At 38.5% G+C, this 15,887-nt stretch overlaps 2 protein-coding genes across 4 annotated transcripts in view; both read left to right on the top strand.

The window, feature by feature from the left end:
- The window catches only part of LOC123546037 (ATP-dependent RNA helicase A protein-like), a 67,973-nt gene extending 59,576 nt beyond the window's left edge, over positions 1–8,397 (top strand). For all 3 annotated transcript variants that reach the window (XM_053524513.1, XM_053524514.1, XM_053524515.1), the window contains 3 exons: positions 4,487–4,687; positions 6,426–6,538; positions 7,291–8,397. In XM_053524513.1, the coding sequence (XP_053380488.1) occupies positions 4,487–4,687; positions 6,426–6,538; positions 7,291–7,424 (448 nt within the window). In that variant the 3' untranslated portion in view covers positions 7,425–8,397. The remainder of the gene's footprint in view (positions 1–4,486; positions 4,688–6,425; positions 6,539–7,290) is intronic.
- Positions 8,398–12,100: 3,703 nt separating this feature from the next.
- Positions 12,101–12,880, top strand: LOC123556246 (uncharacterized). The gene has a single exon (XM_045347238.2). The coding sequence runs from the start codon at positions 12,101–12,103 to the stop codon at positions 12,878–12,880; it is 780 nt and encodes a 259-aa protein (XP_045203173.1).
- The last annotated feature ends 3,007 nt before the right edge of the window (positions 12,881–15,887 follow it).

Genomic DNA, 15,887 nt, shown 5'->3' with positions numbered 1-15,887 from the left:
ATTCCGTCCGAAATATTGTGTGTCCAATTTCCTCCACCACCCCCACCCCCCCACTACTAGACTGATTTGCTTCAAACTTTCACAGAAACAAGGTTGATGTGCAGATGACCTTTAAGGAAGGAACTTTTGCTGTGACTAGTTTTACAGTAGTTGGCCATTTGACAGTTATGCTATATAGAATATAGGCAAAGATCTAGTGTGTCCAACTCCTCAAACACTATTGAAAGGATATGCTGAAGGAATGGATTCAGAGTTGCTCAATTGCACAACTTTATCTGAATACAATTTGCTTAAAACTTTTAGTTGTACATCTTTCATGTGAAGATAGTCTTATAAATCAAACGGCTGAATATTTACAATATATAGAGCAAGGTCAGTATTTAGCAATAAGGCTGACTATTTTTAGCTCACCAGGGCACAAAGTGCTCAAGGTGAGCTGTTGTGACCGGTCATTGTCTGGCAGCATCCGGCGTACAGCAACATTTGCCTTGTGAACACTCCAGAGGCCAAATTTGTGACCTAATCTTTATGAAACTTGGTCAGTGTTAGTCTTGATGATCTCTAGGTCAAGTTCGAAACTGGGTCATGTGGGGTCAAAAACTAGGTCAGTAGGTCAGATCAAAGGAAAAGCTTGTGAACACTCTAGAGACCACAATTGTGCCCCAATCTTTATGAAACTTGGTCAGAATGTTAGTTTTGATGATCTGTAGGTCAGGTTCGAAACTGGGTCATGTGTGGTCAAAAACTAGGTCAGAAGGTCAGATCAAAAGAAAACCTTGTGAACACTCTAGAGATCACATTTTAGACCAAATCTTTATGAAACTTGGTCAGAATGTAAGTCTTGATGATCTCTATGTCAAGTTCGAAACTGGGTCATGTGGGGTCAAAAACTAGGTCAGTAGGTCAGATCAAAGGAAAACCTTGTGAACACTCTAGAGACCACATTTTTGACCCAATCTTTATGAAACTTGGTCAGAATGTTAGTCTTGATGATCTCTAGGTCAAGTTTGAAACTGGGTCATGTGGAATCAAAAACTAGGTCAGTAGGTCTGATAAAGGAATAGCTTGTGAACACTTTAGAGATCACATTTTTGACCCAATCTTTATGAATCTTGGTCAGAATGTTAGTCTTGATGATTTCTAGGTCAAGTTTGAAACTGGGTCATGTGGGGTCAAAAACTAGGTTAGTAAATCAGATCAAAGGAATAGCTTGTGAACACTAGAGACCACATTTGTGACCCAATCTTTATGAAACTTGGTCAAAATGTTAGTCTTAATGATCTCTAGGTCAAGTTCGAAACTGGGTCATGTTGGATCAAAAACTACGTCACCTGATCAGATCAAAGGAAAAGCTTGTGAACACTCTAGAGGCCAGAGTTGTAATGCAATCTTTATGAAACTGGGTCAGAATGTTTGTCTTAACCATTTCTAGGTCAATTTTGAATCTTTGTCATGTGGGGTCAAAAACTAGGTCACTAGGCCAGATCAAAGGAAAATCTTTTCAGCACTCTAAGAGACCACAATTTAAGTTTGAAACTGATGAGATTTAGTCAGAATGTTTGTTTTGATAATCTGTAGGTCAAGTTCTAATCTGGGACACGTGGGGTCAAAAACTAGGTCACCTGTTTAAATCAAAGGAAAAGCTTGTGAAATCTCTAGAGGCCACAGTTGTAACCAAATCTTAATGAAATTTAATCAGAATGTTTGTCTTGATGATCTTTAGATTAAGTTCAACTCTTGGTCATGTGGGGTCAAAAACTGGGTCAGTAGGCCAGGTTAACTCTGGTGAGCGATATATAGGGCCATCATGGCCCTCTTGTTACAATATTGAGCAAGGTCAGTTTGTGGCCATAAGACTGAATATTTTCAATATAAAACTAGGTCAGTATGTAACCACACTACTGAATATTTACAGTATAGAGCAGGGTCAGTACTAATCCCCAATGATAATGAGATTTCCGCTGAAACGCAAGGACGACTCTATTTCATGATAACGGATAAAATAACAATTCATAATGCTTGCACATTACCCAACAAGTAAATATTAGTATTTCTTTCATCTTAAATATTCTATGATTATATGGCAACATAGCTCAGTCGGGTAAAACGCAGATAACAATTGGATATAAGCAAATCATTTTTTGGGTTTGAATCCTCATGAGGGTTTTTAGCTCACCTGTCACATAGTGACAAGGTGAGCTTTTGTGATCACCCTTCGTCCGTCAGTCAGTGCGTCCGTCTCGTGCGTCCGTCAACAATTTCTTGTCTGCACGATAGTGGTTTCATTTATGATTTTATTTTAACCAAACTTGCACACAACTTGTATCACCATAAGATCTCGGTTCCTTTCTTGAACTGGCCAGATCCCATTACAGGTTCTAGAGTTATGGCCCCTGAAAGGGCCAAAATTAGCTATTTTGACCTTGTCTACACAATAGCAGCTTTATTTATAATTTGATTTTTATCAAACTGGCACACAACTTGTATCACCATAAGATCTCGGTTCCTTTCTTGAACTGGTCAGATTCCTTTATGGGTTCCAGAGTTATGGCCCCTGAAAGGGCCAGAATTAGCTATTTTGACCTTGTCTGCACAATAGCAGCTTCATTTATGATTTTATTTTAACCAAACTTGCACACAACTTGTATCACCATATGATCTTGGTTCCTTTCTTGAACTGGCCAGATTCCATTACGGGTTCCAGAGTGATGGCCCCTGAAAGGGCCAGAATTAGCTATTTTGACCTTGTCTGCACAATAGCAGCTTCATTTATGATTTGAATTTAATCAAACTTGCACAAAACTTGTGTCACCATAAGATCTCGGTTCCTTTATTGAACTGGCCAGATCCCATAATGGATTCCAGAGTTTTGGCCCCTGAAAGGGCCAAAATTAGCTATTTTGACCTTGTCTGCACAATAGCAGCTTCATTTATGATTTGATTTTAACCAAACTTGCACAAAACTTGTATCACCACAAGATCTTGGTTCCTTTCTTGAACTGGCCAGATTCCTTTATGGGTTCCAGAGTTATGGCCCCTTAAAGGTCCAAAATTGGCTATTTTGGCTTTTGCAGCCATATAGAGACTTCATTTACGGTTTTATTTGATACAAACTTCCAAAATATTTTCAACAACAATAAATCTTGGATTCCATGACAAATCAGATTCATTCGTAGGTTCCAGAGTTATTTTATATCTGATTACCCCCCCTGATTGTAATCAAAATGGATTTATATCAGTAAGTACTTATAGGACTTTTTTGAAATTTCATTATTGTCATTAGTTGGACTGAGCCAATGAAGGTAGATAACTATGGGCTGATTTTATTTCAAATTAACCTCCCTTTATTTCAAATTAAAATGGGTATATCTCCACAACTAATGAAGATACCGATCTGAAATTTCATTTATGTCAACAGATTTATTTGGCAGATCCTTCTTTTGTTAACTTACAATCATTTTCTTTTAATTACTTCACTTTTACCTTACTATAAATAGCTTGTTTTTAGTAACTTTTTTATTATTGGCCGTAGGGAAAAATCAAGACCACTTTTCTGTGGTACAACATGGATGGTACTTCCAATTTTTAGGTGTATTTTTACATATCTGTACCCTGTAAGAATTTTTTTTTCTTTTTGGTTTAATTTCTTCCCTTTGTTGTTCCTGTCCTTTGGACTTAGATATTTTTTCTGAGGACCTTCTTGTCCTCAAGTGCAATGATAACAGGTGAGCGATATAGGGCCATCATGGCCCTCTTGTTTTAATTTTTAATTTTCTTTTTATCTTTGTTTTTTTTTTCTGTTCATTTTCATTTTTGTTCCCGTATTTTGTTGTTTTTTTCTTTGATGGTTTGTGTTTGTATGTATGTCTTTATATAACACAACAGTATGTTTATTATTTTCATGGCTTAAATGCATGCATTTAATCAGTATCATATTTGATATAATGCTAAACTTTTCTGATCTGCCATATTGACTTAAGATACTTCTCAGTTGTGTTGTCACAGAAGTCATGAATGAATCTAACTGTTTATGCAAAAGTGAAATAAAAATTTAATGTCGATGCTGAGTTTCGAACCCACACGGCAAAAGATCTGTTGAACATGGACTGTATGCTTTACCACTGAGCTAATTTGCAATTGGTACAAAATATAGAAATATTTAGATTGTAACATGTTAGAAAAATGTTGAATTCCCTATGTTCCATTTTGATCTATTTATAGTTATGTTTGTAAATATCAAGTTATCGTTTGTCCATAAGGCTGTGCATGATCAAACAAGGTCAGTATGTAGCCACATATCCAAATATTTTCAGTGTCAAACAAATTTGGTATGTAGCCACATGGCTGAATATTAACAATATTAAACATGGCAGAACTTATACTATTTAGAACAATGTCATTATTATGTATCCATATTGTAAAATACTCACATCATTGTGTATTTTCATATGCAGCTTTTAACAGAGAAAAAAAAATTTCCTTGTAGGATAAATTTAAAGATAGACCCCCAGGTAGCAGTGAAGATTCTTGCATTAAGACCAGCTCTAGAAGCAATGATTGTTAGGGCAACCCAGAATCCAGAGAGTATACAGAACCCAGACCCACAAGAAGAACAGTTGATGAATGTTGTACGGGCTCTATCCAGACCTAATGCAGGAAGATTTGGGCTTCAGGATGACAGTCAGGGGTAAATATAATACTTAACCACTTCTTTACCATGATCTCCATATTTAGGCAAGAATACATAGCTATGACAAGGATTAGGTTCAAATATGGACATTTATAATTTCACACCAGGAGTGGTGGGGGATTTTAGGAATGGTCTCCATCTATCCTTCCCTCCATCCTTCTGTTCGTCCATAACATTTTGTGTTCCCTCTGTATCTCCTAAACCCCTTGAAGGATTTTCATGAAACTTTGGTCAAATGATACAACATGTAGAACTCATGGGTCAGCCATGTCGGCTCAAACACAAAGTCACAACTCAAGGTCGAAGGTTTGAACCTTCCATTTAGTGTCCGCTCTGTATATTTTCTGATTCTTTTAAACCCCTTGAGGGATTTTAATGAAACTAGGGTCAAATGATTAACTTATCAACATGATTTGCAGCACTCATGAGTCAGCCATGTTGGCTCAAGGTCAAGGTCACAGCTGAAGGTCTGTATCTTCTAAACCCCTTAAAGGATTTTCATGAAACTGGTCAAATGATCACCTTGTCAAGATGACATGCAGAACTCATGAGTCAGCCATGTCGGCTCAAGGTCAAAGTCACAACTCAAAGTCAAAGGTTTGAGCCTTCCATTTTGTGTCCACTCTGTATCTCCTAAACCCTGTGAAGGATTTCAAGTTCAAGGTCACAGCTGAAGGTCAAAGATTTGAGTCTTCCATTTAGTGTCCGCTCTGAATCTCGTAAACATCTTGAAGGATTTTCATGAAACTTGGGTCAAATGATCACCTAATCAAGAGGATGTGCAGAACTCATGAGTCAGCCATGTCAGCTCAAGATCAAAGGTTTGAGCCTTCCAATTTGTGTCCGCTCTGTGTCTCCTAAACCCCTGGAAGGATTTTCATGAAACTTGAGTCAAATGATCACCTCATCAAGGTGATAGGCAGAACTCAGTCTGCCACGGCGGCTCAAGGTCAAAGATTTGAGCCTTCCATTTTGTGTCCGCTCTGTATCTCCTAAACATCTTGAAAGATTTTGATGAAACTTTGGTCAAATGATCACCTAATCTAGAGGATGTGCAGAACTCATGAGCCAGCCATGTTGGCTCAAGGTCAAGGTCACACCTCAAGGTCAGATGTTTGGGCCTTTCATTTTGTGGCCGCTCTGTATCTACTAAACCCCTTGAATGATCTTATCAGGAGACTGCAGACCTCAAAAATCTGCACACTCCAGCTGAAAGTCAAGGTCACAACAATGCTTAATGCTTTTACCCAATACCATCAACCCTTTCACTATCCATAATAGTGGCAGGGGTGAAATCTATGAATTTCAGTGCACAAATTAGCAGTTTTGTTTAAAACCTTGAAATTTTTTGCCATAGAAATTGACTGATTTCACAGTACTCTAAATATTATTTCAGTAAACTTAAGAGTTATGACCTTAAGTAAGTAAAAAATGTATTTTGTGACCCCTAAAATTTTTGGGGAAGCACTTAAAATTGCCCTTGTCTGTTGATCTGGAATTTGTGTCATGCATATCTAAAAGTATTTAACCAAGAGTTATCAAGTCTCACAGCATTGTTATTCAGCCTGTGTAGTTTGGGACCTGATGTTGTAATTGGGATTTCACACAGCCAGACTGGAATTATGGACCTTGACTTAATAAAAGATTTGCATACAATGACAGGGATTGAGGGCAGCAATGCCTTGCAGACACATACCTTTTTTCTTCTTATAATGCACTATTTTGTTTATTTTAGGCATATGGGAGGCCCACCCTCTAAGTTTCCTAGAACGGGCGGGTTTAGTCGAGGTGGAAGTTTTGATGGAGGTAGAGGCGGGTATCGTGGTGGAAGAGGAGGATTAGACAGAGGTATGATTTCTACCCTTTATTCTGTCAGTTGATTTGATAATGAATTCTATGTGTATATTATTATGTGAGTTTGTATATTCAAGTATCATCTAAGGTATTCAACTGTGAAACTGACATGAGTGGTCTAGGGCAAACATGACCTTGCTCTTCAAGCTAAAATGCTGTGTATTGTGGTTGGCTTTTGTTTGGAACTGTTGTATGGAATTTGGGTACTCCGGCAGGAGGTAAAGCGTCCCCAATGGGATAGAGTGAAATTATCCCACTGCATCTAGTAATCAGTGTTTGTGCATTAGATACTTTCAACTGCTAAACAGTCGAAGAGATTCCAATGAAACTTCAATGCATAAAGCACTGACCAAAAATGATTTTTATTAGAATTTGAAATTGAGTCATATAATGAACATTAGAACTTCAGTTTTTGTTTCTTAACTATCTTTAAAAAAGCCAAATCAAGAGAGGAAATAACATGCACGCGTAGAGAATCAAACCTAGGCCGTCTCGCCAATAACTTTTTTCCTGTGTTCTTGAACAATACACCATGGAGAAAAACATACTTAAAGGATGTTAGAGACAGGGCTTTATAATTCAGGCAGTCAGAGACTTGGGTGTTTTTCAAAAGCATTTTGTATTATAATTCAGAAACTTGTAGCCTTTACTTCGTTTAATAAGGTGGATGATTATTTGAACCATGAATGTGAAACAGAATTATATATTGTTTATGGTATATTTGTAACATTTTCTTTATATTTTAGGTGGTTTCCGCGGTGGTCCACGAGGAGGATTTGGAGGCCCAAGAGGAGGATTTGGTGGAAGTGGATTTCGGGGTGGCTACAGAGGGGGCCCACCAAGGGGTGGTTTCAGAGGGGGCCCAAGAGGGGGATATTAGTTGTCATTTTTATGGAAAAAATATCTCGATGCACATGGAAGAAAATTATATTCTAAATGTTAAACTGTGATGGCTGAAATATATATAAACAATTCTCATATTGGATCATCATAACAGTAACTTTGACACAGTCAACCTTGAATTATTGACAGTTCATAGATAAAAGTGGGTGTTTTGTGAAAGTAGATGTTTCTATATTGACTTGAATGATAAAATATTACCTATAAAGATTACCTGTATTAATGTAGCTTGAAAACTTGAAAAAGAAGCAGTAAGATTTAATAAAATAAAAAGAAATAGTACCATGTATTGAAGTGCACTGCAACTTAATGTCTTTTTTCAGTCTATGTTGTATTTTATATATGAAAACAAGGGTTACCTAGAACAAAAAGTGTAAAGATCTTCCAGTGGTAAAACTCAAAATGCCGAAGGCTTGCAATAGATTATATATACTGCAATATGGGTTTTGAAATGCATTGCTGTTTCATGGGTTAACAATTTCTACATGAATTAGTCATTAAAATATGCACTTATATTTTTCAATTAAGAAATAATTTATAGCAAAAGATTGCTTTAACACTATGCACGATGGGCTGTTATACGTCTGGTGTCCTCGTGAAATTATTTGTACGACGTATTACCGCCCAAGTGTATAAATAGTGTTAAAACACAGCTTTGCTATAAATTATCTCAATTCTAATATGCCTTTAATCTTAAACAGTAGATAAAATATAGTAGCGCTCTTTTTTGGTTGCAACAAAAATGTTGACGTCACCGCATGTTAACGTGATTTATTCTGGCATAAGTGTGTTTTAACAGAGGCATGCATATTAGAATTTTGATTAAGGTGTTGTACTATTATGTCTTATAACTGTGTTTTGGTACAGGTATAAAGAGGAGTATACATGTTTTATTGAGTAGTGGAAAAATATCATTTTAATTTGCTTATATGAATAAATGCTATAACTTTGGAGACTTGCTAATTATTGTTGTTTCTCATTATTTCTTTATGTTTGCAACTTTTGAAATTTAATCATATATTATGGGTTGCATTTATAGATACTAGACAGTTTGTGATTTCATACTGGTATGTGTACATGTTGCTGTAGGATTTCATACCAATATGTGTACATGTTTCTGTAGGATTTCATTCCGGTATGTGTACATGTTGCTGTAGGATTTCATACCGGTATGTGTACATGTTGCTGTAGGATTTCATTCTGGTATGTGTACATGTTGCTGTAGGATTTCATACTGGTATGTGTACATGTTGCTGTAGGATTTCATACCGGTATGTGTACATGTTGCTGTAGGATTGCATTCCAGTTATGTGTACATGTTGCTGTAGGATTGCATTCCAGTTATGTGTACATGTTGCTGTAGGATCTGGTATGTGTACATGTTGCTGTAGGATCTGGTATGTGTACATGTTGCTGTAGGATTGCATTCTGGTATGTGTACATGTTGCTGTAGGATTTCATTCCGGTATGTGTACATGTTGCTGTAGGATTTCATTCCGGTATGTGTACATGTTGCTGTAGGATTTCACTCCGGTATGTGTACATGTTGCTGTAGGATTTCATTCTGGTATGTGTACATGTTGCTGTAGGATTTCATTCTGGTATGTGTACATGTTGCTGTAGGATTTGATTCTGGTATGTGTACATGTTGCTGTAGGATCTGGTATGTGTACATGTTGCTGTAGGATCTGGTATGTGCACATGTTGCTGTAGGATTTCATTCTGGTATGTGTACATGTTGCTGTAGGATTTCATACTGGTATATGTACATGTTGCTGTAGGATTTCAATAAGCATCTGAGGTATTATATTTTAGAATACAGCAAGTTATTCATATAGTATAGCCATACTTATTCAGCTACACTTTTATAAGGGTAACATGTAGATGTGCCTTTAGTTGGCAACTCAGATGTTATTAAGCAGTTTCATACAGAGGATTATTATTACGTTTTAGTGATTTATTACACATTCAAATATGAAATCACATTCTTTGTTGATGAAGAGTTATCTGGTTTCTTAAAAATATTTTTATTTTCCACTTTGAAGAAGAGGGGTTATATGATTTTAATAATTGTCAGACTGTTGGTCATCATTAGTTGACTATTTAGTTTGTTGGTCATCACTGGCTTTATAAATTCCAATAAATAACTAGAGAATGCTTGGTCTTGTATTGTCCAAACTTAATAGCATGATTCCTGTGACATGTAGATGACCCCTATTTTTTGTGGGGTATGTAGGTCAAGGTCACAGTGACCTCAAGACGAAATGGTTTTTGCTTTATATCTGAAGAACACTTTGGCCTATATTAGTCAAACTTAATAGAATGATTGCCTATGGTCATTAGATGACCCTATCCCTTTGAAGGTCAGCAGGTAAAGGACAAGATTACAGTGACCTGGGGTAAGAAAATGGTTTCAGCACAGTAACTAAGGGATGTTTTAGCCTACAATCATCAAACTTCATATGGTGATTGCCAGTGGTGAGTAGATGACTCCTATTGTTTTGGGGATTGGTAGGTGAAAGGTCAAGATCTCAGTGCCCTTGAGACTGAGATTGTCTGCTTGAATACTAAAGAATATTTCGGCCTACATTTGTCAAATTTCATTGGATGATTGCCTGTGGTCAGTAGATGGCCCTATTGTTTCGTTGGTCAGGTCAAAATCACATAGACCTCTAGACTTAAAGCAGTTCCCTGCAATAATGAAAGAATACATGACTGTTAATCTTCAAAGGAGGATTGCTTATAGTCTGTATATGATCCCTGTTGTATCAGGTCCTTTGGTCAAAAGTGCATGGTTGAAGCATACAAATTTACCTACCTACTTGCCTCTTAATGCCATCATGGGGGCATATGTGTTTTACTATGTGCTCTTGACTTTACAAAGCAAAATAATCGATGATAAATATGTTTATCCATAAATCATTGAATTTAAGAGTTATACTGCTTATTTCTATGCCTCAACTTAAGAAAATGATGTTTAAATATCTTGCACCCATTATTAGTCAAGTTCTGCATGATTTTATTGCACTGAAATAAATGTCATAGATATAACATTATTTGTTTTATTTGCTTCCTCTTTGTCTTGCCAGAAGAGCAACATTGATGAAATATATATGAAGAAACACTAAGGAAAGTAGAATGCAAATAAGCAAAATATAAGCACATTTGGTTTAACCAAATCTGTTCACAAGGGGTAATGAAATGTGCATCACTCCCACATGGCACTGCCATTTGTTCTGGCTACCTTGTACAAGAGTCATCAAACCTCACAGGATTGTATTCAGCATGGGAAGCAGTGCACCAGGAGTTTTATTTTGGATCTGGCACAGACAGACCAGGGTTATGTCACTTGACTTGGTCTAAAATAGGCATAAAAAGGGCTAAATGTTGCACATATCTCAAAAGTATCTGACCCAGTTTTATGAAGCATTACAGGAATATTATATAGCATGTAAAGTTATGCATTTAGGATATAACCGAGTCAGACCAGAGTTACAGCCCTTGATTTAGTAAAAAATATTGCATAAAAGTTGTCTTACATAGGGTCATGATACATGGGAATATTATTTATCATGTGAAGTTATGCATATGGGATTTTGTTGTAGATTTTTATCAGTCAGACAAGAGTTATGGCCCTTGATTGTCAAAGATATCCATGAATGGGATACAAGTTTGTGTCACTTTTATCTCAAAAAGTATTTGACTTAGTTATAAAACATAAAGGGATTGTTATAGTTAAGTGAAGTTGCGCACCTGGTGTCCTGTTTGAGATTTCCCTCTGCCAGATTGGAGTTATGTATGTCAAAATGTACCTGACCTGGAGTTATAAAACATTAGAGGTTTGTTTTATGGCTTATGAAGTTTTGTATCAGATGTTTTCTTTAGGATTTTACTTGGCTATGCCAGAGTTTTGGCCCAGCAGTAAGTGAAAAATACACAAAAATGTTGCAGACATCTTAAAAAAGATTGAACCTTGAGTCAGAACCATGTACATGAGATGGGAGTGGCAGGGATGGGTGAGGGCACATCTAGTAGCCAATTGAACTAACAAAATTCATAAAAACATACCATAGAAAGTATTAAAGTCACAAAAATCCCTGTAACGATTCTTTACCGCTATATTTGATTTCAAAATGAGCAGTACCTCAATCACACAACTACAATAAGTATTATTGTGGGAAAATTATGGTAGACAGTGGTACTCTGATTTGATTATTTCGTGTATTAGTCGTTTTCAAATGGTGTTACTTGTTCATTTTATGTCCGAGCAAAGAAAAATGGATTAATAATACTATTTAAGTAAAAGGAGAGACTGTTGCATTTGATTTGATGAAATTATAGCATGACAGATTTCTGTCAAGAATTCAAGTTAGATTTCAATATGTGGGTTTAACATTTCTGAAGCTGAATTGTTTTAGCTACATTGCCATTTATAAGCAGTGCTGTAGTAAAAATACAATTGAATGGACTGTTACTAGTACACCGTTTTACTTCTGTTTATAATTTAGATGAAAACTTGATAAATTCCTAAAACTGCATCATCTGACACCAATTTCTTATATATTGATATTTCTGGGCTTTTGTCTTGGTCTGAAAGTGGCGTCTTCTTGTTTGATTTTAGAAGTTTCTTTTTGTTGTCGGCCTATTTTGCAAAGCATGACAGTGTTCGGGGTGCTCTGGCTGTGTTTGGGGTGCTATAGTAGTGTTTGGGGTGCTCTGGCTATGTTTGGGGTGCTCTGGCTGTGTTTAGGGTGCTCTGGCAGTGTTTGGGATGCTCTGGCAGTGCTTGGGGTGCTCTGGCTGTCTATGGGGTGCTCTGGCTGTGTTTGGGAATGTTCTGGCTGTGTTTGGGATGCTCTGGCAGTTTTTGGGGTGCTCTGGCAGTGTTCGGTTTGGGGTGCTCAGATAGTGTTTGGGGTGCTGTGGCTGTGTTTGTGGTGTAGTGTTTGGGGTGCTCTGGCAATGTTTAAGGTGCTCTGGCTGTGGTATATGTGCTTTGGCAGTGTTAGCGTGTTTATGGTGCTCTGGCTGTGTTTGGGGTGCTCTGGCTATGTTTGGAGTGCAGTGTGGATGGGGTCCTCTGGCTGTGTTTGGGGTGCTCTGGCTGTGTTTGGGATATTTTTGCAGTGTTTAGGGTGCTCTGGCTGTGTTTGGAGTGCAGTGTGGATGGGGTTCTCTGGCTGTGTTTGGGTTGCTCTGGCAGTGTTTGGGGTGCTCTGGTTGTGTTTTGGGTGCTTTGACTGTGTTTGGGGTGCTTTGGTTGTGTTTGGGGTGCTCTGGCTGTGTCTGGGTGTTCTGGTAGTGTTTAAGGGTGCTCTGGCAGTGTGTTGGGTGCTGTGGCAATGTTTTGGGTGCTCTTGGCATGTTCTGGCTGTGTTTAGGATGCTGTGGCAGTATTTTGGGTGCTTTTGCAGTGTTTTGTTAGAGGTGCTCTGACTGTGTCTAGGGTGCTCTGGTAGTGTTTAAGATGCTCTGGCTGTGTTTGGGGTATTCTGGCTGTGTTTAAGATGCTATGGCAGTATTTGGGGTGCTCTTGCAGTGTTTTGTTCGGGGTGCTGTGGCTGTGTTTGGGGTGCTCTGGTAGTGTTTGGGGTGCTCTGGCTGTGTTCGGGGTGCTCTGTTAATGTTTATGGTGCTCTGGCTGTGTTTTGGGTGCTCTGGTAGAGTGTGTGGTGCTCTGGCAGTGTTAAAGGTGTTCTGGCTGTGTTTGGGGGTGCTTTGGTAGTGTTTAGGGTGCCATGGCTGTGTTTCGAGTGCTTTGGCTGTGTTTGGATGCTGTGGTAGTGTTTGGAGTGCTCTGGCAGTGTTTGGGTGCTTTGGGTGCTCTGACTGTTTTGTGTGCTCTGACATTGTTTGGGGTGCTCTGCCTGTGTTTGGAGTGCTGTGGCTGTGTTTGGAGTGCAATGTTTGGGGTGCTATGGCTGTGCTTGGGGTGCTATGACAGTGTTTAAGGTGCTCTGGTAGCGTTTGGAGTACTAGTACTCCGACAGTGTTTGAGGTGCACTGACTGTGTTTTGGGTGCTCTGGCTGTGTTTGGGTGCTCTAGCAGTGTTTTGGGTGCTCTGGTAGTGTTGGGGTGCTTTGGGTGCTCTGGCAGTGTTTGGGTGCTCTGGTAGTGTTTGGGGTGCTCTGGTTGTGTTTTTGGTGCTGTAACTGTGTTCGGGGTGCTCTGACTGTGTTTGGAGTGCTCTGGCATTGTTTGGGGTGCACTGGCTGTGTCTTGGTGTTCTGGTAAAGTTTAGGTTGCTCTGGCTGTGTGTTGGGTGCTTTGGCAATGTTTGGGGTGCTCTTGGCGTGTTCTGGCTGTGTTTAGGATGCTCTGGCAGTATTTGGGATGTTTTGCAGTGTTTTGTTTAGGGTGCTCTGACTGTGTTTGGGGTGCTCTTGCAGTGTTTGAGGTGCTCTGACTGTGTCTAGAGTGCTCTGGTAGTGTTAAAGATGCTTTGGCTGTGTTTGGGGTATTCTGACTGTGTTTAAGATGCTATGGCAGTATTTGGGGTGCTCTTGCAGTGTTTTGGGGGTGCTCTGGCTGTGTTTGTGGTGTTCTGTAGTGTTTATGGTGCTCTGGCAGTGTTTTGGGTGCTCTGGTAGAGTGTGTGGTGCTCTGGCAGTGTTAAAGGTGCTCTGGCTGTGTTTTGGGGTGCTTTGGCAGTGTTTAGGGTGCTCTGGCTGTGTTTGGGGGTGCTTTGGCAGTGTTTAGGGTGCCCTGACTGTGTTTGGAGTGCTTTGGCTGTATTTGGGTGCTGTGGCAGTGTTTGTGGTGCTCTGGCAGTGTTTGGGTGCTTTGGGTGCTCTGACTGTGTTTTGTGTGCTCTGACAGTGTTTAGGGTGCTCTGCCCGTGTTTGGAGTGCTGTGGCTGTGTTTGGGATGCAATGTTTAGGGTGCTATGGCTGTGCTTGGGGTGCTATGACTGTGTTTAAGGTGCTCTGGTAGCGTTTTGGAGTATTCCGGCAGTGTTTGAGGTGCTCTGACTGTGTTTGGGGTGCTCTGGCAGTGACCTTGGTGCTCTGGAAGTGTAGGGGGTGTTTTGGGTGCATTGGCAGTGTTGGTGTGCTCTGGCAGTGTTTTGTGTCTCTGGTTGTGTTTGGGGTGCTCTTGCTTCCGAGTAAATCTACCCTTATCTTTTCTTTTTTTAAAGACACATTTCTTAAGTGGTATCTTCAAGAACACAGATTTCTTGTCTTGGTCATATATTTGTACATTTCAGCATACAACTGTTACCATTCATCATACAGTGTGTCAACATGTAGTCGTGGTCAGGTGAGCAATTAAGGGCCACTATCGTCCTCTTGTTTTAGGAGTTATGCCCCTTGTTGGGCTTAATACTATTACAAGTACACTTGTATTTTGACAGCTTAACTCCCAACATTTCTATCGTCAGATTCAAATGAAATTTGTTATACCTACCGAACATGAAGTGGTCATGGTGGATTTAATTGTCACTTTCCGTATACATTTTACTTCAGCTGGTCCTTTTTTGACTTCTATTATTACAGCTTGTATTTGACATATTCCACACCTCGTACAGTTTCCAGCCAATCTAAATGAAACCTTAGTATGACATTTGCATGTTGTTGGGACTTTCAAGAAATTATGACTAAATAATCATAATTTCTTGAACACCATTGTATCAACTGCTATCTAAGAATTATACATGGGTCACCAATATTCCCATCGATACGATAGCATGACAGTTTCTCGGTTTTAGGTCAAATTCATCTTCTGTTCGGAGATACATTACTTCTCGTTTTTCATATGTAGAAAACTGCATTGTTATCATTTCTCTGTTTTGCATTGAACGGACAAACTTTTAAGACGTATGTTAAAAGTACTATAATTTCACTTATTTTGCAGCCTAACCTTATTTGCCATAACATTTTAACAGTCTATTTCAATTCTGCTAATGATGAACCAACTTCTAAAAACGTCACTGAATAAATCCAATAACTTACTTTTAACAAAATTTGTTAGAAAAGTATTTATTCTTTGGAAGCACGGAACACAACCGAGCAAAATAACAGCAGTCTAGATTTGACTCTATCTTTTCGTAAAAGGTATTATCAATAGGTTGTACAGTATTAAATAAATCTGCTTTATGTTATACATAGAATTAACAATCTTCTGAGAGCTGTAACACATAGCCAGGCCCATTTTAGAAAAAGAATCACTAGCCTCATGTTCTTAAATGACATATAAAACCACAAAAAACACGAAAAAAGAAGGGGTCATGTATCTTCTAAAAGAGATTTTTTCTTGACAGGTCAACATTATAGGATATCTTCCAAATCGGCAGCTAAAATGTAGATATGAATACAGTAATATTCTCAGTTCCAAAAGAAAGTGTGCACTTTTTAAGTTTAAATATTTCAAAAAAAAAATCCCCGACGTTTTTGTTTCATTTTTTCATACACTAACTCTCAGGTATAACTCAAAATCTAAAAT

Source organism: Mercenaria mercenaria, chromosome 15 (genome assembly GCF_021730395.1).
Source record: "Mercenaria mercenaria strain notata chromosome 15, MADL_Memer_1, whole genome shotgun sequence".
Lineage (NCBI taxonomy): Eukaryota > Metazoa > Mollusca > Bivalvia > Venerida > Veneridae > Mercenaria > Mercenaria mercenaria.
This window is presented reverse-complemented; position numbering and strand designations above follow the sequence as displayed.